General features: G+C 41.7%; 1 protein-coding gene across 1 annotated transcript in view; it reads right to left on the bottom strand.

Annotated features, from left to right (window-relative positions):
* Positions 1 to 2,058: 2,058 nt before the first annotated feature.
* The window catches only part of KIAA2012 (KIAA2012 ortholog), a 134,408-nt gene continuing 113,998 nt past the window's right edge, over positions 2,059 to 22,468 (bottom strand). The window contains exons 16-23 of the mRNA XM_023732997.1: positions 19,583 to 19,673; positions 16,673 to 16,847; positions 15,827 to 15,941; positions 12,173 to 12,507; positions 9,356 to 9,558; positions 8,366 to 8,532; positions 4,034 to 4,250; positions 2,059 to 2,197 (exon numbers count right to left, since the gene is read on the bottom strand). Of these exons, the coding sequence (XP_023588765.1) occupies positions 2,059 to 2,197; positions 4,034 to 4,250; positions 8,366 to 8,532; positions 9,356 to 9,558; positions 12,173 to 12,507; positions 15,827 to 15,941; positions 16,673 to 16,847; positions 19,583 to 19,673 (1,442 nt within the window). The remainder of the gene's footprint in view (positions 2,198 to 4,033; positions 4,251 to 8,365; positions 8,533 to 9,355; positions 9,559 to 12,172; positions 12,508 to 15,826; positions 15,942 to 16,672; positions 16,848 to 19,582; positions 19,674 to 22,468) is intronic.

Raw genomic sequence — 22,468 nt, 5'->3', positions numbered from 1 at the left:
AGCTACTGGGGAAGTGATTTTCTTGTTTTTAGTTTATTGGACTCTTCTAAGTGAATTGCACTCTGCTGTGGTTAACTTTAAGATGTTCTTATCTGGTGTAGTACTGATAAAACAGGCATTTTACAGCAACAGTATAATAGAATGTCAGATTTGGAAGGGACCTTGAGTAACATTTAGTGTAGCCACTGTATCTGGTGCTTGAATGCAACATCCTAAATTTGTAAAAGGAGGGAGAAAATAAAGTCGGTAATTTCTCCGACAGGGATGTTTTCCTTGCGTATTCTTTTTTCTGTTCCTGAATTATTTGAGATGCTCCTTTCTCTTCTGATTAAGTATTAATGAATGAATTGATTGAATGTGCAAGCAGGGTTGACAAGCTTTTGAAAAGGTTTAAGTGCTATACAAATTCACTATAGCTGATATTATCCAGTGTTTTGGCCATTTTATTTTACATAAAGCAAGGAGTTAAAAATAAGTATCAAATCTAAAGTCTGATAACACAGCAATACAGAACCCAAATTAAGCTTAACTTCTGGGTTGTAGAGGTCCAATTCCTGTAGAAAACAAATGCCTTACAAACATTAATGGGAACTTGGAGGGAATTTGTCTGCAAATATTAAACTTTTCAACTGTGGATGGTAGGGTAGGGCCAAAGGAAACTCATGGGAAAATTCAGGTTCAGATACTGTTTTAACATCCCTTTGTTGTTGTTAGTCGCCTTCAAGTCGATTCTGACTCCTGGCGACCAGTGTGCAGAGTAGAACTGCTCTGTAAGGTTTTCATGGCTGTGACCTTTCAGAAGCAGTTCACCAGGCCTGTATTCCAAGATGCATCTGGGTGGTTTCAAACCTCTTAGCTGGTAGTCAAGCGCTTAACCGATTGCACCACCCAGGGAATCTCAACATCCTTTTAGCAAATATCTTATTTGCTAAAGCTCTTTCATCTTTAATTTTCTTTATTGTATGACAGATCCCTATGTTAAAAGGGATGCTTTATTGTATTTTAAATAAAGGTAAATTAATCAACAGAATCTTCCTGGCAGTGTGATTTAAAAAAGGAGGGAGGTGTATTTTGTGAATCGCTGGTTCTTCAAGGTACAGCTAGGAGCAAAAACTCAAGAGTTATTAATATTCAAGGCTCTAGAACAGTGCTGTCCAATAGAATTTTTTGTGATGAAAGAAACGTTCTTTATCTGTGCTGTCCAGTATAAGTATGTGTGGCTGTTGAGTACCTGAAATGTGGCTAGTGTGACTGAAGACTGCTAAATTTAAATGGTCATATGTGCCTTGGGTGCTGTTGAGTCAATTCCAGCTCATAGTGACCCTGTTGGACAGAGTAGAACTGCCCCATAGGGTTTCATAGGCTGTAATCTTTGTAGGAACAGATTGCTGTGTCTTTTCTCTGTTTGAACCACCAGCTTTTTCAGTTAGCAGCCAGGCACTTAACCATTGCACCACCAGGGCTCCTTTACATCTGCCTAGTGGCTATCATATTGGACAGTGTGGCTCTAGAATTTATACTTCGGGGATGGGCGAATAGCCTTACAAAACAGCTCATTTTGCTCAAATGAGTATTTATCAAATGATTGCAAACACCTTGTTTAAAATGCTAAATTTAGAGTCTCAGGATGAAAAGAATAGTTCTGCCTTATAAAGAGATTTACAATAGAATTACAATAAAACAGCAAGCTCTTTTTAGCTAACTCAGAATTATTTTTATTACAGAATTTCCATTTACCTGCAGTTGTTCAGACACAACATACTGAAATGAAATACTCTGATTATTCTAAGATAGTGTTTCAAACTGAAATGAGCAGTTTTTGACAACTAAGTTTCTGGATTTATGTAGTTCTAGAGAACACAGGATTTAGGTGAGTAAAGAGTTCTAATTGGGTTGAGCAAAGGGTGTGTGTGGTAGGAAGGGGTCTTGGAAACAGAGGTCCCAGGGTAGAGAAAACCAGGTAAAATGGAACTACTTGGGCCCAGGGTGAAACTTCACTGTGAAAGGAAGCTACTGTTTCTATCACCACCTCCCAACTTACTTTTTGGTTTTCTTGCCTTAAGGCCTGGGTATTTGTAGAAACTGGAAATAGGAGTAGACCCATGGTCTGGAAATGTTGTGTGTCCACTGCAGGCCGCTGGCTTCCTTTTGGAGCTCTTCATGGAAATGAAGATGTTTCTCCAAAGCAGCTTTTTGCCTAAGGAGACAACCCCACCCACAATCCCAATACTGATTAAGCACCCTAGAAATTGTCCTTATAAGCTAGTATAAGTTTGGATTTGAGCGATCATTAGTTAGACTTAGGGCTGCTGATCATACATTATAACGGAAGATTATGACTGTTCATTTAGAACTTTACCTAGATTGAGAGTATCATGGGCCTCCTATTGGCAAAGTAAAAGGAAGGGCATAGTTCACAGTTCTTAAACTCGTATTGCTGGAAGGGACTCCCTTGTTTTATAGATGAGGAAACGGTCCTAGGGAAGTTAAAGTACCTGGGCCAGGGTCACACAAATGAGGGTGAAGTAAAGCCAATTTCGCCCTTCACTTGATTTTCTGTTTTCATCTACTTGGACTAGCCTTATAAAATTGCTCCATTTCTCTTTGTGTGACTAAGTTTTGTAGAAAGTTGAAACTCTTAATAGCTTGCTTTTGGTCTCAATTTTTAAAAACGCAACCCTACTACTGTGATACATGGAATATATAATTTTGAAATTGAATCAAGACTTTCTTAATGGTCAGTTTTGTAATTCATATAAGCAGCTGAGGGAAGTCCAGGGGAGGAACAACTCAAGGTTAGGTTACTTTAGAGTTGTTCTGGTTGCTTTCTCTTTCTGGTCCCCTAAAGGGTATTATTAGAATTGGCTTACATTGTGGGAAATATATTTCAAGGGGAAAAGTGTTTACAGTTACGGCTGGACTCACTGTGTTCTGTGTTTTGACTCTACCCTTTGATTTTGATAGATGACTATCTTATGAATTTAGGAGCGGAAATGAATGACATAGCAACTATAGAGGGCCAAGTTTTTAAAAAGAGTCAACTGAGACTACATTACTAAAGATATTCTATTATCAGAAAGTTGCAAAGATCATAACTAATGTAGGAGAATCAAGGGAGGAAGTGCTTTTGGCCCCTAATGTCTTTAATTCTGTGCTATTTCTCCTAACAAGGCCCTCCTCTTGGCCCACCTCTTTGATCTCATCTGGAAGTATTCTTTGCCCCTGTGCACTTCATTCCAGCCACGCTGACTTTCTTTTATTCCTCCAACATGCCAGTCTCATTCCTCTCTTTGGGGCTGCACTTAACCGTTTTCTTGCTGGGATATTTTTCTCCCAATCTTCATGTGGTTGACTTCTTGTCAGTCAGGTCTCACCTTAAATGTCACTTCTTCTGAGAGGTCTTTCTCTGACCAACCAACCTAAAATAAGCCACCTACAACGCTATCACATCTCCTTTTTATTTTCTACATAGCATGTATTGCCAGCTTAAAAAAAAATACTTGTTTAGAGACGGTCTCCTCATTCCCACCCCTAGAATGTAAATGCCGTGGGAAAAGAAACTTTGTCTGTCTTGCTTACTCCTGAATTCCCTGTGTCTAGAACAGTATTTGGCACAAAATAAGCACCCAATAAATTCTTACTGAGAAAGGCAAGTGGGTTTAGAATTAGGGGCCTTAGATCTGGTCGTGGCACTGCCTCTAACTCACTGTTCAGTCTTGATCAAGATCCTTTCTCTCTTTGGGACTCAGTTTTCTCATCTATAAATGAAAGCATTAAGGTAGATGATCTCTAAACTCCCTACAAGCTTCAATATACATACTATGAATCCATGAATACAAGTCCTACTATAAGCCATGAAGGAATCCTGTAAAGTTTGCAACAAAATAATCTTTGTTATTTAGTTCTTCCAAGTCATGCTTTGGAAAGTGGGAAAATACTATTTGTCTAAAAGCAGTGGGAGGCTGGTACTAGCACCAGGCCATCAAGCCCTTGAAAAACCCCCTATGGCACCTGTTGCCCAAATACTCGGTACCTGGCTAGTTCCTGGGCTTGCTTCATGGTTTCCTCCAGGGCCAGCCTTGCTGCTTCCTGTTCCTTTTGCCTCTTCTCCTCTGCCTCCAGAGTCTTCTCTTCTGCTTCCCGTTTCCGCCGCTCGTACTCTAACCGCTCTTCTTCAGCCATTTCCATCAGGCGTTTTTGTTCTTCTGCTAACTGCATTTCCAACTCCTTCTGCCTTTGCTTCTCTGCCTCTGCAAAGTAGAAAAGAGGGTTGGTTCAGCAGGGATGTTATTATTGGGGAAAAGAATTTTGTGATCTAACACTCAAGTCTGCAATTACCAGGTCCTCTGTGGGGATTACTTTGAGGTTAATTTGCTAATTTAAGAGTCTTTTATCAGGCACCACAGTACATGGGTGGTGCAAGGTGTTAATGTGCTCGACTGCTGTCTGAAAGGTTGGAGGTTCAAGGCCACCCAGAGGCACCTCAGAAGAAAGGCCTGGCAATCTACTTATGAAAAATCAGCCATTGAAAACTCTGGAGCACAGTTCTACTCTAACACACATGGGGACTCCATGAGTTGGAGTCGAGGTGATGGCAACTGGGTACTGGTTATCAAGCAGTGCAATGCACTGTGCAATTAATAGAAAACCTTCGAGAAGAATTTTCCAGTGCCTGGTGTGCTCATGGGATGGTATGCAGCTGAGTTGGGGAGGAGTGTCAGATCCAGGTCTGGAGAAACTGACCTGTGTGAAGAACCAGAACCAGAAGGTGGGCCACTGAGTCATCTCCTGAAGTTCCCATCTCTTTCTCAAAAGTGCAGCTGGAGACATTCCATGCATAAACACCTGAAAGTCTGCCCTGAAGCTATCCAGATGTTTGTGACTCTTTCAGTCTGCCAGGGAAGGAAGCAAGACGCAGGGCTGTGTCTCCAACTTAGGCAGTTCCTGTTGTTTGTTGCTGTCAAGTTGATTCTTACTTATGGTGACTCCGTGTGTGCAGAGTACAACTGCCCCATAGGATTTTTAAGACTGTAACCTTTTGGAAGCAAATTGCTAGGCCTGCCTTCCAAGGTGCCTCTTGTGAATTGGTTCGAACTGCCAACCTTTCATCTAATAGGCTAATAGTCAAGCGCTTACCTGTTTGCTCCAGCCAGGGACTCCAGGGCAATGTTGAAAGGGCAAAGGAAGGGGTGGGATCCTAATTCAGGAGATTATTGAATTTCCGTAAGCCAGTCTTTCCTTTCTGATTCTGATTTTCTATCAGCTCACTATTGTTAGCTGTCGTGGAGTTGGCCCCCCAACTCATATCACACGTAATACAGGTAGTCCCTAATTTGCAGCAAACCGTACTTACGACCAGTTTTTTTTTTTTTTTTTTTTGTACTTCTTATAATGTTGCAGTGCATAATTTGCTGATATTGTCATTCTCAGGTATTCACTTGCAGATGTTCAATTTTGTGATTTACTATTCAAAATACTGCCGTATAGGAGGTTATGGCTTGGTCTACAGTGAAGTCACTGTCTGTGTCGGGAGTTGTAATGGATAGAAAGTTGGGCAATGTTCAACACTAATGAATACGACAGTTGAACTGGGCACGCGCCTGACAACCATTGCAAGTCCTACTTCATTGTTATGACACTGACACCGACTTCATTGCAGACCAAGCCTATAGTGTGATCTTATTCAGCATTTCATAATGTAAGAAACATCAGTTGTTAATTTGAGGCTGAGTTGTTCAAGTTTCTCTAACACCTGCACTGCTTATACCTCCAACAATATATCTAGCAAAAGAAGTCACGCCACTGCAAGTTCTAACCCAAAAACAAGGTGAGGGAGGCTCTAGTGCATGGACGTAAAGATGAAGATTATTAAGGCCTATGATAATAGGAAGAAAGTTGGCTGAAACAGCATGAGAAACGACTGTCTCCTTTGACCGTTTTGACAGTGACTAAGGATAAGAATAGGATTTTGGAGGCAGTAAAGGGAGCAATTAGTATAAAATCAACAATTTTAACAAAGAAGAGGCAAGGGCCAATCCACGAGATGGAGAAGCTGTTGATGATTTGGATAGAAGATGAAATCCAGAAGAGTATTCCTATGAGTTTACTGACAATTCAAAGTATGCAGCCTTTTTGAAAACCTGAAGGAACAGCAAGGAGAAGACTACCCGGAGTACTTAAATGCCAGCAAGTGCTGGTTTCATCGCTTCAAATGCAGATTTGGCTTACATAACGTACATATAACTGGAGAAGCAGGAAGTGCCAAAGTTGAAGTCGCTAAAAAATTCAACAACGAGCTGGACAAGATAATACAAGATGAAGGGTATCTACCAGAACAGATTTTCAACGTGGTCAAAAAAGGCTTGTTTTGGAAAAGGATGCCAGAACAGACTTATATTTACAAAGAGGTGAGGTTGATGCCTAGTTTCAAGGCATTTAAAGACAGAACCACGCTGCTGCTTGGAGGAAATGCTGCTGGATTAAAATTTTTTTTTGTTTGCCATTCTGAAAACCTCCAGGCATTCAAAAACATTGACAAAAATAAGCTGCTGGTCTACTACAGGAGTAACTCCAAGGCCTGGATGAGAGGATTGTGTTATTTGAAGCTGGTTTTTAAATTGTTTCATCCCAGAAGTGTGTGCCTCCTGCCTTGGAAAGAGCATCTCTTTCAAGATTCTGCTGCTGCTTGACAATGCCCCAGGACATACATCCTCCTCAATGACCTAAATGATCTATAGGTATTTACCTCCAAATACGACAGCTGTGATTCAGCCTGTGGATCAAGGTGCAATCGCCACCTTCAAGCCATGCTACCTATAGACTATGTTTGCTCAGGCAATAAATGGAGGTACAGTAACATTATGCAATTTCTGGAAGAATTATAATATTTTGCAGTGTATCTGAACATTGCACCTTCCTGGGAGGAAGTTACAGGAAAATGCATGCAAGAGATGTAGAAAAAATTGCTGAGTTATGTGAACATGCTCCAAGCATGTGATTAAGATAATAAGATGGAAGAGATTGGTGGAAAAATCATCTATATGGCAAGAATGCTGAATTTATAACTTGTTATTGCCGGTGTGGAACCAGGGCTTCAAACCGGTTTTAAATGGTTCGGTCAGGGCTGATGGAAACAAGGCAGGGCTTCAAACCAGTTCAAAGTGGTTCAGTAATGGCTGATGGAAACAAGGGCAGCATGTGCCTTACTACCAACCAAATCTCTTGCGTTTCGGCTTTTGACCCAAGCAGGAAACAGGCAGCGGTGCCCTATTCAGAGATGGCGGCCAACCTCGCTACTTTGAATGTGTGTTGTTCTCCACAGTCCGGCCAATAATCCAATCTCCCACATCGGGAAACTTTCAGGGGCCAGTTATCCAATCTCCTGCATCAGGAAACTTTCAGGAGCCGACATGTAAGAGATTTGGTCGCTATGCAATGCATATGCTGCCCTTGTTTCTGTGAGCTATGACTGAACCACTTTGAACCAATTCAAAGCCCTGCCTTGTCTCCGTGGGCCATGACCAGACCATGTAGAACTGGCTCGAAGCCCTGTGTGGAACATCTCACAGATCACAAAGAAGGGGAATTGACGGATCAGGACTTAATTAATTTTGAAGAGGAAAGAAATGCTGAAGAAGAAAGAAATAATGAGGAAGATGAAGGAGAGAAGTTGTCAAAAAATTTTACAGTGAAAGGATTAGCTGTTTTTTTCTAGACTAAATCAGGGCTTCAGTTGCTTGAAAACAGGGACCTCAACGCTGATGGCTTTGCTAAAGTTGATAGACAGATTCAGGAAGCAGTGAGATGTTACCGTGAAATATACGACAAAAGAAAGAAAAGGACCATACGGACAACTCTCACTAATTTTCTGACTAGAAATGCCATCCTCATTCCTAGGGATAATCCAGATGATCCAGAACTTTCCACAAGTGGAGTTATTACTGCAGCTGACAAAATGCCAACATCATCCAACTCTTCTTCATCGTCAGAGTAAATTTTTATGATCTGTGTATTTTTTATGTATGTATATATTAAAATATAGCCCCCAAAGACAAATAAAGACTGGATTTATAAAGATACAGATAATAAAAGGCAATAATAATGAAAACTAAAAAGGAAAAAGAATGAGGTATTCGACCTATGTCAGAACTGACTTATGACAGAGTCCTTGGAATGGAACCCTGTTAAAAGTTGGGGACAACCTATAATCACATTGAAAAAATAGCTTATACATTTACGGTGCTTCATACACTAAGGTGTAGGGTAAGAATAACTGGGGAGATGACAATGAACTCTCCACAGTGGGATAAAACTATTTCTATCCCAAGAAGACGGAAGATGCAGAGAGCTCCAGAATGCCCCTCACCAGCCCTCTCGGCCTCCTCCTGCTGCCTTTTCCTCTGCAGCTCTTGTAGTTTCCTCCGGAACTCCTGCCGCTGCTGGGTTCTCTCCTGGGCCGCCTGCAACTGCAGCCGCTGCTTTCTCTCCTCCTCCTGCCGCTGCCGTTCTTCTTCAAGCCTCTGTTTCCTCAAGCTGAGAAAACACGCAAGATGGTCAGGGAAATGGCACAAACACTGGGGCATCCTTGTAGGACAAGCCAAAGGCAATGCCCCTAGGGGAGGCTCTGCAGCCTACAGGCCAGATGCAGCATCCTATTCAGAAGAGACTCAGTTTACTAAGGAAAGCCAGGACTGCAGAGCGGAGGCAAGAACACAATAACCTTAGAATTAGAAGCCTGAACTTTAATACACAGCTCTGTGCTCTGTGGTAAACCGATAAAAAACCAAACCTGTTGCTGTCCAGTTGATTCCGACTTATAGTGACCCTACAGGACAGAGTAGAACTGCGCTATAGGGTTTCCAAGGCTGAAATCTTTACAGAGGCAGACTGCCACATCTTTCTCCTGCAGAGTGGCTGGTGGGTTCCAACCTCCCGGCCTTTTGGTTAGCAGCTGAGTGCTTAACTAACTGTGCCACCAGTGTAGTGATTGTAAATTCTCAGGGCCTCATTTTCTATTTTTACAAAATGGATTTTTGAAACCCCTGCCTAACAAGGTTGTTGTGAAGATTAAATTAAATAAGACCTGTGAATGGATCTAGCGCAATCCAGGCAACGTGGCAGGGGCTCAACAATGTTTGTCAGATTTAAATTTCAAAGCCCTCCCAGGAAGATCCCATGGACATCTGTCTGGAGTAACCCATTGCATCTTATCCTTGGTCCAGGTTGTTCCTAGGTTAACTGGGGATAGAGGAAAATGTGACATCCTTATGCCGTTTTACATCAGGGCGTGAACCTCAGAACCAAATTTTGCCCTAGTAGAGGTCATCATCCTGGCCTCTCCGGCTGCCCGACCCACCGGATCTCCTCTGCGTGTCTCTGCTGCTCCAGCTCCAGCTCCTCCTTCATCTTCTCTGCCCTCTCCAGCTCCTCCTGCTGGAGCCTCCTCTGCTCCTCCTGCTCCCTCCTCTTCCTCTCCACCTCCAACCTTCTCATCTCGGCCTTCTCTGCTCGCAGCCTGTCCCGGGAAGCTTTCTCCTGCTCTCTCTTGGCGAGGAGGGCCTAAGAAACGGGAGTATAAGAATACTAAGAAGGGCAAGGGTCAGTGTTGTGATCACAGGTGGCCTTGTCTCACCACTGAGCTCTCCTCTGCTCCAGACAGAGATGGAATTATAAAGCAGAATCTACACTCTGACCACGGCTGCATAAACTCTGGTGGAGCAGCTTGGGCTGTGGGGTCGCACTGACAGAGATTCAAGTCTCTCTTGCTAGGTTCGGGATTTGGGGATCACAACTTAATTTCTCTGGTAATTGTCTTCCTCATAGAACTGCTACTGGGATTAACCGAAATAGTGAAAGTGCCAGCATAATGATTGGTAAATCGTATAGTCTGGAGTTCTCAACCCTAGCTGCACTTTAAAACTGCCACAAAACAAAAAAACCAAACCCCATTGCTGTGGCAGTGATTTGGACCCATAATGACCCTACAGGACAGAGTTGAACTGCCCCACACGGTTTCCAAGGCTGTAATCTTTACAGAAGCAGACTGATACATCCTTTTCCTGATGAGTGGCCGGCCAACCTTTCGGTTAGCAGCCAACCGCTCAATCACTAGGCTCAGTTTAGAGCCACTCAAGGAGTTTTTAAAAACTACCTGCGGCCAGGACCCCAATCCCCAGTCCAATTAAATGAGAATCTCTAGGGGGGAGAGGCCTCCAAGGGTTTAAAAGCTCCTTAGGTGATTCTAATGTGAAGCCAGGCCTGCAACCTGGTTCTAGATAAAGGCTATTTTACCAGGGGCAGTCTTAGGTTCAGATGTCAGTCTCAAATTTAATCCGTACACACCCACTTTTTCAATGAAAGGTTGTTCTCTCAGTGTATGTGAAAGATGTATTAGCTTTCTTTGTTCTCCGTACTGCGTCCTCCTCAGTCAGAAATACGCTCATAAGAGGAACTTTGAAGGGTAGCTCTTCTGTAGGAACTCTGTGTATCAACCTGAGGTGAAGCTTGCTTTCTTTTTAGCCTTTACAGTGGCAGCCTGGTACTGGAGATTGATGATAAATCTACAAAATTCTGATTGTCTAGCAGGCACAAAAACGTTCTGCCCACAGATTAAAATGTTTACCTGCTCTGCCGAACAGAATTCCTTAATCTACGCAGCTGGGAGGGATTGAGATAGAGGAAAAACTTTCCTGAAATCTTTTTTGGAAGACCATGGGCTGTAAAATAAATAAATAGATAATTTAAAATAGACAAGCGACCTGAATTTGGAGTTAAAGGACCTGAGTTTAAGTCTTGGTTCTACTACTCAGTGGTTTTACAGTTTCTAGCAACTGACAGCTACTGCCTTTGAGCCTCGTTTCCAGGCCTGTAAAATGGGGCTAATCATATCTGGTTTCACAACTGTAGTTGTAAAGATTAAATGAGATTCAGCAGGGTTACACCATATACACATGTAACTTATGTAAATTTAACTATACTGGTTTAGCTATGGGTACATTTTTGGAGTTCAAAGATTTTTTTTTTTGGTACAACCAGACCCCTAAAATGCAGTTCAACAGTTCACCTCGGTTGAAGAAATAACAACCTATTCCAACAGCAGAGGAAACACAGGCTGTGTTGATCTTATTGAGAGATGACGTATCTGTATGGTGTACTTTTTGGCTAATTGCAGAGATTTTCAAGGGTAATTTTCCTTAAATTTTTCCTTAAATGCCAACATTAGAATCTAGGCCCCTGAAACGATGTGACTCTTCTAGGCAAGAGCACCTTGTAAAAGCAGGTGTCTGTGTATAAGCTGTATGTGGTCCAGCTGTGTGCCACAGAAAAGCAGATTAGGAAAGGGGGACTTTCCATTGCCTTTGGGAGGAAAGCAATGGTGAGGAGCCATCGAGCTGCAAGCCAAATCAAGGATATGTCATATGTGCTCGGCTCTGATGGCCAGTATCTACCTTCCACTGTAACTATGAGCCCTGCACCTCTCACAGATGGATGCTGTGCCAGCTTCCTGCTCTTTAAGTAGTGGGTACATGCCCTGGCAGTTTGGGAGCTTCACAGAATGCATCATGTTAGAGGGGCTTAGCTACACTGTGTCTTTGATCCGGTCTGCCTTCTTAAAAGTGCCTGAAGTTACTAAAGTACAAAAAGTAAAACTATTATATAGTAGACATGTTTCAGTGACTGTAATAAAAATAGGAAGAGTCCCTGGGGTGGTGCGAACAGTTAAGTGCTCTACTACCATATTTTTACACAAATAATGAGTGTGTTACATGTTTTCTTTGCCAACTACACTCTCCTCCCCTGCAAGGTATTTTTGTAAGCACCCTATGCTATTTTTTTTCCTACATGTTGCTGTAAAAAAATTAGCGTAGTGTGTTTACAAAAATACCTCGTTTGGGGAGGGTGCAGTTGGCAAAAAATATATAACACGTGCGTTATTTGTGTAAAAATAGAGTACTCAACCAAAGGTTGGCGGTTTGAACCCACACAGAGGAACCTTGGAAGACAGGTATGGTGATCTATTTCTGAAAGGTCACAGCCTTGAAGAGCCTGTGGAGCAGTTCTACTCTTCACATGTGGGGTCGCCATGAGTCAGAATCGACTCCACAGCAGCTAACAACAACAACAATATAAATAGGGGCAGTTTTTCCCACATCTGCAGTTACACCAACCCTACCCGGCAAGGGTCATCATGGTTTCTCTCTTCTTCAGATTCCAAGTTTCCAGTGACAGTTACAGTCTGGGTGGGCGATGATCTTCCATCTATAGAAACTTGGCTCTCCTGAGCATCATACTTGGGAGAAAGCCAAGAGTCCTCCACAATGGAGCTTGAAAAAAAGAAACCTCTATCTGAGGTGGCTTCTGTTTCCTCAGAGTTAATGACATCAGGCCCACTCAGCTCTGCTATCTCCAGATTCCTTTCCTTTCCCTTCTTTTTCCTTCTGGCTCCTGGTTTTTTTTCTTTGGGGATTAGCTCTGACTTCTTTTCAGCCTTTGGTTCCTTTGACTTTCCTGAGGAAGAAAATTGGGGACAGAGGTATAGCTGAGGTAAGTAAAGAACTACCATGCATCCTCTTCAGTGATTTTTATTTTTAAATTGTACTTCAGGTGAAGGTTTACAGAACAGTTTCTCATTAAACAGTAGTACACATATTGTTTTATGACATTGGTTAACAACCGCACGACATGTCAACCCTCTCCCTTCTCGACCGTTTTTTCTTTTTTTTTTTTTTGGTGAAAATATGCATAGCCAAAGATACACCATTTCAAAAATTTCTACATGCACAGTTCAGTGACATCGACTACGCTCTTCCAATTGTGCTGCTATTCTTACTTTAGATGAAGGTTTACAGAACAAAATAGTTTCTCATTAAACAGTTGGTACACATGTTGCCCTGTGACAATGGTTAACAGCCTCACTACATGTCAACACTGTCCTTACTCAACCTTGGGTTCCCTATCACCAGCTTTCCTGTCCCCTTCTGCCTTCTAGTCCTTGTCCCTGGACTGCTGTGCCTCATTAGGCCCATTTTGTTTTATGGAGCTGTCCAATTCCTCGCTGAACAGTAAACCTCGGAAGTGACTTCACCACTGAGCTAAAAGCGTGTCTGGGGGCCATACTCTCAGGGTTTCTCCAGTCCCTCTTCAGTGATTTTTAAGCCTCAGTGTGTAGCAGTATCACCCGGGATGCAGATTTCTGAGCCCCATCCCCATAGTCTGATTCAGTAGAAACCTGCATTTTAACAGCCACCCCAAGTGCTTTGAGAAAGGTAGTTCACTGGGATCAAATTGACAACGGTAACTAGAAGGTTAGATAGGAGCCTTAGGGGGCAGATTTTTTCTGTTAATGGGGGAGCAACAACTCAGAAAAGGAGGGTGAGAATGGTTGCACAACTCGAAGAATGCAATCAGTGCCACTGAATTGTATGTGTAGAAACTGTTGAATTGGTGTATGTTTGCTGTGTATATTTTCAACAAAACAACAAAATAAAAAATTTTTAAAAAGAAAAAAAAATAAATGTAGTCCACAGACCACCCTTTGAGAAACTGCCATATCCTATTCAGATCGACTGCAACTCAGCAGTCTTGTTTCTAAAAAAGTTGTATTTCACCCTGACTTATGGTGGGGGCAAGACTCCTGGAGGGGAGACCTGCAGACACAGCTGGAAAGTCATGCGTGAGTCTGACTTGAGGTTGCAGTTTTGTAACCTGGCAGAGTTCAAGCTTTCCACACTCTAAGGACTCTCCCCACTCACCTAATGGGCCACAAATATTTCCTTTTCCCAGTCCTGCCAATGCAACCCAAATCATGGGCTACAAAAATGTAAACTCAGTAAGAGTTTAAAAAGCAAACCTTGAAAATAGATCTGGCCCAATGTCGTCCTTTCCGACAGCCTGTGATTTGTTTGGAGGGTCTTCTAGTCATGTAGCCAGGAAAGGATGAGTGTAGGTTTTAGGCTACAGAAAGTCTTCAGAAGGGTAGGAATCTGAGTTCCTTGTAAGGCTTGTAAGAGGGAGATTGCAACGTAGGGAACCGAGAAGGAAAATGTTAGCTGGGGTGACCATTCAGAGCTTCTTGCAAACCCACTCCCCCATAACCTATGATTCACTGCATCATGAATTAATAACTATTTAATATGATTAACAATTATTAATTCATTATGTTAATTAATTAATTATTAATTAATAATGCAGTGGTAATAGCATGTGTTTGGAGTCAAATAAGCAGGGACAGACCCTGGGTTCACCACTTACTGTTTGATCTTAGGCAAGTCATTCAACCTCGCAGCCTCAACTGCTACATGAATATAACTATAGTATATTTATGTGGAGCACTGGTGGCTAATGGTTAAGACTTGCTCAGGCTGCTAACCAAAAGGTCAGAGGTTCAAATCCACCAGTTGCTCCTTGGAAACCCTATGGGGCAATTCTACTCTGTCATATAGGGCCACTATGAGTCAGAATCGACTTGATGGTACTCAACAATAACATATATTCATGGAGATGTTGTAAGGATTTCATTAGATCATATATGCAGAGCTCTTAATACTGTAGGCATTCAGTAAATGGAGTCCCTGGGTGGTGCAAATGGTTAACACACTCAGCTGTTACCCAGAATGTTGGAGGTTTGAGTCCACCTAGAGATACCTCGGAAGAAAGGCCTGGTGATCTACTTCTGAAAAATCAGCCATTGAAAACCTGATGGAGCATAGTTCTACTCTGACGTGCATGGGGTCACCATGAGTCGACGTCAACTCGACAGCAACTAGTTTACTATTCAGTAAATTGTTGCTGCTGTTATCATCATCGTTGTCATGGACTGAATTGTATCCTCCCAAAATATCTGTCAACTTGCCTGGGTCACGATTCCCAGTGTTGTATAATTGTGTACCATTTTGTAATCTGATGTGATTTCCTAATGTGTTGTAAATTCCATCACTACGATCTAATAAGATGGATTAGCGGCAGTTATACTGATGAGGTATACAAGATTGGATAGTGTCTTAAGCCAATCTCTTTTGAGATATAAAAGAGAGAAGCGAGCAGAGACGCATGGGAACCTCATACCACCAAGAAAGCAGTGCTGGGAGCAGAGCGTGTCCTTTGGACCTGAGGTTCCTGTGCTGAGATGCTCCCAGACCAAGGGAAGACTTATGCATCACAAGGATCTTCCTCCAGAGCCTACAGAGAGAGAAAGCCTTCTCCTGGAGCTGATGCCCTGAATTTGGACTTGTAGCCTACTGGACTGTGAGAGAATAAACTTCTCTTTGTTAAAGCCATCCACTTGTGGTTTCCTGTTATAGTAGCACTAGATGACTAAGACAATCATCATCATCATTTCCTCTCTTGGTGATCACAAGCCTCTAGGCTCCCTGGTTTCTTCCATCCCTTTATTAAGATATGGACACAAAGTAAAGCAGCAACAGTGTCTTAGTTGTGGTAGTCAAGGAGACTCAGAACCAGGGCTTCAAACCCATTAGTTTTGGTTCAACCTGCTGAGAATTTGCATTTCTAACAAGTTTCCAGAAGATGCTAATACTGCAGGTTAGGGACCAATTCTGAGAACCACTAGTAGAGCAGTGGTTTTCAAAATTTATTATATAGATATAAAAATCACCTGGGAATTTTGTTAAAATATAGATTCTGATTCAGTATATCTGTGGTGGAAATGCAAATTCTCAGCAGAGTTTCGAACTGGAATGAACCGGTTTGAAGCCCTGCTTAAAACAGAGCTTGTCCCACAGGGTCCATACTGGTTCTCTTTGTCACCTCCCACCCCCACCCTTTAGGAATTTTCCCTGTATCATTCCTTGAAAGCACACTCCCTTACCAATAGCAGCCTCTGCTCCACCATGAATCTTTCCTTCTCTCTCCCATTTGGGTGCCTTGGATTCTTCTGTTTTGGTTCTTTTCTTTCTCTTGGATTTGTCAGTGAATTCCCTCTCCTAAAGGTGAGAAATTAAGGTGGGGGACCATGATACGTGTAGGAAACTAATAAAACCCGTCAAAGGAGGATTATGTTGAACAAGGTAACAGAATGAAATTCGTGTGAGTTCCAGATGAAGCAGAAGAAAGAGGTCTTAGAGAGTGTGTAGCCTTCGGGGACAGCCTAAGGTTCAGCCTTTGATTTAAAACTGCTAGGTATATTTTCACAGGAGAAAAGAGGAATAGAATACACTTTATGGTCCGCCTCATTTTTTTGATGCTAAACCATGGTCTCCAGAGCTGGATCAAAGTGAAGCAGTTTTCACCTTTGATTGATTGGTGTTGCCATGATTAACGGTTAGCTATTTTAAATCAAAGCCAGCTTTGTTCACTGCTGCATCATTTTGCTAACTTTCTGGAAATCTCAGACAGATGACCCCAGTCATTTCAGTCTTCATCTATCCCTATGGGCCAAGACAACATGGAGGTTCCTCCTAGACAGGATGGCAGAGTGGGGCCACAGCTACCCATTCAGTACCTTTGTAGGAATTAGAAATAGGACCCTCATCCCTCAGGTGGATGTAGCCCCATCTTGGGGTGCAAGGCATGGTGAGTGGACGACAGGCTGGATTTCAGCCCACACTTGCCCCCTTGTATATTAAGTGATCTACACAACTGTACATGGTAACCCTGATGGTGGGCTTGATCCAGATTGGACTTTCAGACTAAGCTCCTGGGTATTCACACTCACATTACTGATGCTGGCTGGTGTCTGCTGGTTGAACAGTCTTGTTTCAGCCTTCCCTTCTCTTTCTCCTGGAAGACGAGATGTATCCACGGCATCTAACCTCTCTTCTGACCCAGGTCCATGCCCTGGAAGTCCTCTGTGCAGATGATGTACTTCATTGTCTCTTTTCAAAGTGCCCCTTTGAAAAGAGCAAACCAACAGGACCAAACTCAAGAGAAAATTCTCTGGTGGACAAGGAGGGTGAGAAGTGAACCAGCGCTATTGGAGCGCCTATTCTGCACCAGGCCCTGTGCTGGACAATTTACCTCCTTTTTCAACACTTTTTTCTCAACATGTCTCTGAATAAGGGAGATAAGAAAGGTTGATTTTCACTTTTGGGGTTCTCTTGGGGGTAAATTCTAAAACTTAGGGGGCAGAGTAAGTACTAGTTTGTCTCTTTGGGGTTACATATTTATACCTTTAACTGAATAATACAGAATTATTTAACTGAAATTTCTTTTGTCAAAGGCTTAGCTGACAAAAAAAAAAAAAGACATTTAGGAAAGATTGTCTTAGGAACATGTAATCACTTTATGCTCTCTGAATTCTATTCTTGATCAAATTCAGCCTTCAAAAGGTCATATGCTAACATAGTTTGTAAAGACAATGTTCCGCATCCTACTTTGGTGAGTAGTGTCTGGGGTCTTAAAAGCTTGCGAGCAGCCACGTAAGATACAACTATTGGTCTCTTCCCGTCCGGAGCAAAGGAGCGTGAAGAAAGCCAAAGACTCAAGGGAGCAGTTAGTCCAAAGGAGTAACAGAGCACATGAACCACAGCCTACATCACCCTGAGACCAGAAGAACTAGATGGTTCCTGGCTACCACTACCGACCTCTCTGACTGGGATCACAACCAAGATCCTGGACAGAGCAGGAGAAAAATGTAGAACAAAAAATCAAATTCACAAAAAAGACAAGACTTACTGGTTTGACAGAGACTGGAGGAAACCCTGAGACTATGGCCCTCAGACACCTTTCTTACCTAGAACTGAAGCCTTTCCCGGAGACCACCTTTCAGCCAAACAATAGACAGGCCCATAAAATAAACAATACCTGAGAGGAACATGTTCCTTAGAACAATCAATTATAGGAAATCAAAAGGACAACATTTGCCCAAAAGAAGTATGAGAAGGCAGGAAGGGGTAGAAAATCCAGACAAAAGGAGACAGGGAACCCAGGGCAGAAACGGGGAGAGGGCTGACACACTGAGGAGAATGCAACCAACATCATGGAACACTTTATGTACAAACTATTGAATGGGAAACTAATTGGCTCTGTAAGCTTTCACCTAAAGCACAAAAAAGAAAGAATTTGGTAAAGCTTAAAAAAAAAGGTCATGTGCTGTGTTAGCTTTATCCCTTGTAGAATTGCTATCACTGACTGTGACCTGAGGATAACTGACTTATGCCCTCCGGGTAAAAAGACTACTAAGAAACAGTCATGGGCACTTCAGTAACAGCAGCAGCAGCTCCTAGTGCCTGCTGTGTGCCAGGTCTGATTCTGAGCATTTTATATTTTGCTAAATCGTATTATATTTACTATGCTGTCCTAGCATATGGCCTTACTGTAGAAGCTAGAGAAATATTTGTTGAATGAGGTAAATGGAATTTCCTGTAAATATATATATGAGTCTTTAAATCATTCAATGTCACTCTATGAAAACCCACAGAAGAAGTATCCTTTAGAATTTAGTGCTAGAAAAAAACTTTATTTTCCCTGAGGAATAGGTATGCTGCAAAGCAGAACCAAAACTGATCATGTTGCTCTTTTGCTCCTTTTTTTTTTTTTTTTGTTATGCTTTCATCATTCAGGAATTTTTGTGTCAAGTCTGAAATTCAGTTACAATGACTATAATGACTCTTGTGAAGTGTTTGTGTTCTCTCCTTCTTTTTTTCTTGTTCTTGATTTTAAAAAAAATTCTTTTTGATTATTTCATCTCTTTCTTTTATTGGTGGTGGTTGTAAGCGGTTTAAATTTGTTGTGGAAAGAGATGAGGTATACAAATTACATAACGGAATTCCTCAGGTAGTACTTCAGCCCTGCAAGCACACTTCTCCCTTTGTTCCTGGGGCATGCGTGGCCTTTTTGACCCATGAAGGGATCCTTAGGCCCCAGGGCAGGTGAAGGCAGGTTCTCTCACCATGGCTCATGTTGTTGTGGAGTCGATTCCTACTCATAGTGACTCTATATGACAGAGTAGAACTGCCCCATAGAGTTTCCTAGGCTGTAATCTTTACAGGAGCAGATCACCATGTCTTTTCTCCTGTGAGCTGCTTGTGGGTTCAAGCCACCAACCTTTTGGTTAGTAGCCAAGGGCTTAACTGTTGCTACAGCAGGGCTTCTCAAGGCTCATGGGAGATCACAATTGGCAAAGGTTCAAAGTGGAACGGCACCAGATGCTACCGCCAAAGAGGGTTTGCTTCAAATGTCTGGGCCTCACTGGTTGAGCTGGGGAAGTCAATGACCTAATATCTATTAAAAGGGCCTGGCACATAGTAAGCACTCAGTGGAAGTTGGCGATTATTATGCCCAGAGCTGAGTATATGCTGAGAGGAGAAACCAAGGCTTGAGTTGACAGACCTCAGCTTTCTAGGTGTCTCTGTAGATCTCAGATATCTGGACAAATGGAAAAAGCCACTTCCATATTGTTACAGTTAAACGTCCCTTTTTACTCATCCAGCCAAAGAATTACAGCACAATATGATTATATTATATTATATTACCCAAGAATCTTTGGTTCTTAGACAACAGTTTAATTCCAGCTGTCACAGCATGCTGTCAGAGTACGTGCCTCCCAGAAAGAAACAGAAATTAAATTAATTAAAAGCAAAATAAAAGCAGAAAAGCCCATGTCATTACAACTTCATACACTTACACTTTTTGGACAGAGTGTGGCTCAGGGGCCTCGATGTGCTCAGGTGGGGAAGTGCTGAGAGGGCCAAGGGTCATACTCCTTGGCTCTGGGTCTGTGAAAACAAAGAGCATCCTCAATTAGCAAAAGGGCACAGGCAATGACCACAGGAGGAGATGCAAGAATGGGAAAACATCTACCTGGTGAATAGTCAAAGGCATGCAAATGAGAACAATAGGTACGTTATACCTAGAAATTAGCCAACACTGCAGAAATCAGTGCTGGCATACAGCAAGTGACATCAAAATTAGTAAGACCCTTTGGGAAAGCAATGTGACAGTACGTATCAAGAACCAGAAAAATGGCCCCAGCCTTTGATCAGGAATCTTACTCCTGGGTATTTATTAGAAGGAAATAACTCAAAAGAAGAACCAAGCTTTTTGTGCTGACTTACTTATTGCAACATTGTCATTAATAATGAAAAACTGGAAACAGCCTAGCAATGGAAGACTGGGGAAGTAATTTATGGCACATTAATTCTATGTGAAAAATTATTTTAAGAAGATACATAAGCAACATGGAATATATGATACGACAGGTAAATGTAAACTATAGAATAGTGCGCTAGAACTCAGTAAACTATGTATGTAGATGGACAAAAACTAGATGAGGAAACAACAGACCGAAATACTATGTTCGAGTGGGAGGTTTGTGTGTGTTTAAATTTTTCTTATGGTTATAATAAATTCATTTAAAAAAAAAGTTACCCTGTGAGGAAGGCTTATGCAGGCCACACAGCTCTCTTTGATGGGTGCTCTGAAGATCATATTGGGTAACTCCTTAAGAATGAGAAGAGCCGTAGATCTTTGCATGCATTTATTTCTCCTTAATTTTGTTTATTTTAAGGTACTGTAACTTTAAAGGAGGACTTGAAAAGTTCACCTATCATCCCATTAGCATTAGTACTTTAATACTACAATTAATTCATCTTTCAGTGTTCAACATTTTTTTTCCAGAGCCTCTTTTCAACTTGAGTTCCCTTCTTCCGTTCTCAAACTTTATGGGTAGCATCAACTGTCTCACATTTCAACTTCCAGATTTTGGAGTGGGGACAAAGTTGTTAATGCACAAGACGGGGTTGTTCCTTGGAATTTATTCTGCCTTGGGTAATATGTGTAGAGCTCTGGTGGCGCAGTGGTTAAGAGCTCAGGCTGCTAAGCAAAAGGCTAGCAGTTCGAATCCCCCAGCTGCTCCTTGGAAACCCTCTGGGGCAGTTCTACTCTGTCCTATAGGGTGGCTGTGAGTTGGAATTGACCCAATGGCAACAGGCTTGGTTTTCGGTTCGGATAATATGTAATGTTAACAGAGAGTGACAGCTGATTAAAGTACCTTTGTAACAAGAGGAATTCTGTGAAGTTTTCTTTCCTTAACATTGATGGCTCAGGAAAAGCCGTCGCATTGAAGACATACATAGCTCTTCCCAACGATTTTGAACCTTGGAACAGGGCATGACAGTACCAGCAGAGGGCGCTTTTGTATTGACCAAAAGCTGAGGTTCTACGTTTGTGTAATTTCACCATTTTGATTAAAATTGAAACCCTGTCAGCTCTGGGATATGGACTACGGAAGGATGATTTTTTTTTTTTTTTTCCTAGTAAAGTAACCTAATGTTTAGGAAGTATCGGAACAAACTAAGGCAGTTCTTTGAATAATAACTTACAACTTTCAACTGCTTAAAAAATCTGTAAAATATTTGAAGCATGCAGAGAATAGAAAAAATACTCTACAATGATCATCTGTGTACTTACACCTAGCTTTGTAAAATCTTAATATTTTGTCATACGAGATTCACATTTTTTCCTAAAGAAATAAAACATTTCAGATACAGTTCAAGCCTTCATTGTATCACTGTGCAATCCCATTTCCCTCACTCTCTCCCCAGAGTAACTACTATTTTAAATTCTGTATTTATCAGTCCTCATGCATATTTTTATACCTTTGCCACATATAAATAACCCATAAACAACACATGGTATTATTTTACATGTTTAAACTTTAAATAAATGGTATCGTTTATGTAACTTTGTAACTTGCTTTATTTTGCTTAACATTATGTTTTTGAGGTTAATCCATGTTAATACATGTAGCTTTCATTCATTTATTTCAAGCTGCTGTACAGTATTTCATTGTATGAACATACCACAATTTATTTATACTTTTTACTGTTGACTGTTTCCAATTTTTCGTAATTACAAACCGTGCTGCAATGAATCTTCATGGGTGAGTCCCTGATCATACATGCAAGAGTTTCTCTAAGGTATACATGGGAGTGGAATTGTTGGATTGCAGGATACATGCATCTGAAATTTTATTGGCTATTTCCATATTGCTCTGAATTTCTGACACTTCATATCCTCATCAATAATGAGTGTTTACAGACTTTTAAACTTTTGCTAATCTGATATATACAAAATGATACCTCTTTGCTGTTCTAACTTGAATTTTCCTGTTGAGTAGCAAGGTTAAACTTCTTTATGTATGGCCATTTATTTGAGTTTCTGCTTCTGTTAATTGCCTGTTCATGTCTTTTACCTGGAAGAAGTACAACCAGAATGCTCCTTAGAAGCAAAGATGGCAAGACTACGTCTCACATACTTTGGACATGTTATCAGGAGGATCAGTCCCTGGAGGTGGACATCATGCTTGGTAGAGGGTCAGCAAAAAAGAGGAAGACCCTCAACGAGATATAGTGACACAGTGGCTGCAACAATGGGCTCAGGCATGACAACAACTGTGAAGATGGCGCAGGACGGGGCGGTGTTTCGTTCTGTTGTGTACATGGAGTTGCTTTGAGTCGGAACTGACTTGACAGCACCTAACAACAACAACGACATCTTTTGCCTGTTTTTC

The sequence above is a fragment of the Trichechus manatus genome, unplaced genomic scaffold (assembly GCF_000243295.1).
Source record: "Trichechus manatus latirostris isolate Lorelei unplaced genomic scaffold, TriManLat1.0 scaffold00056, whole genome shotgun sequence".
In the NCBI taxonomy this organism is placed as follows: domain Eukaryota; kingdom Metazoa; phylum Chordata; class Mammalia; order Sirenia; family Trichechidae; genus Trichechus; species Trichechus manatus.
The sequence above is the reverse complement of the archived record's forward strand: the minus strand, read 5'-3'. Positions and strand labels throughout refer to the sequence as shown.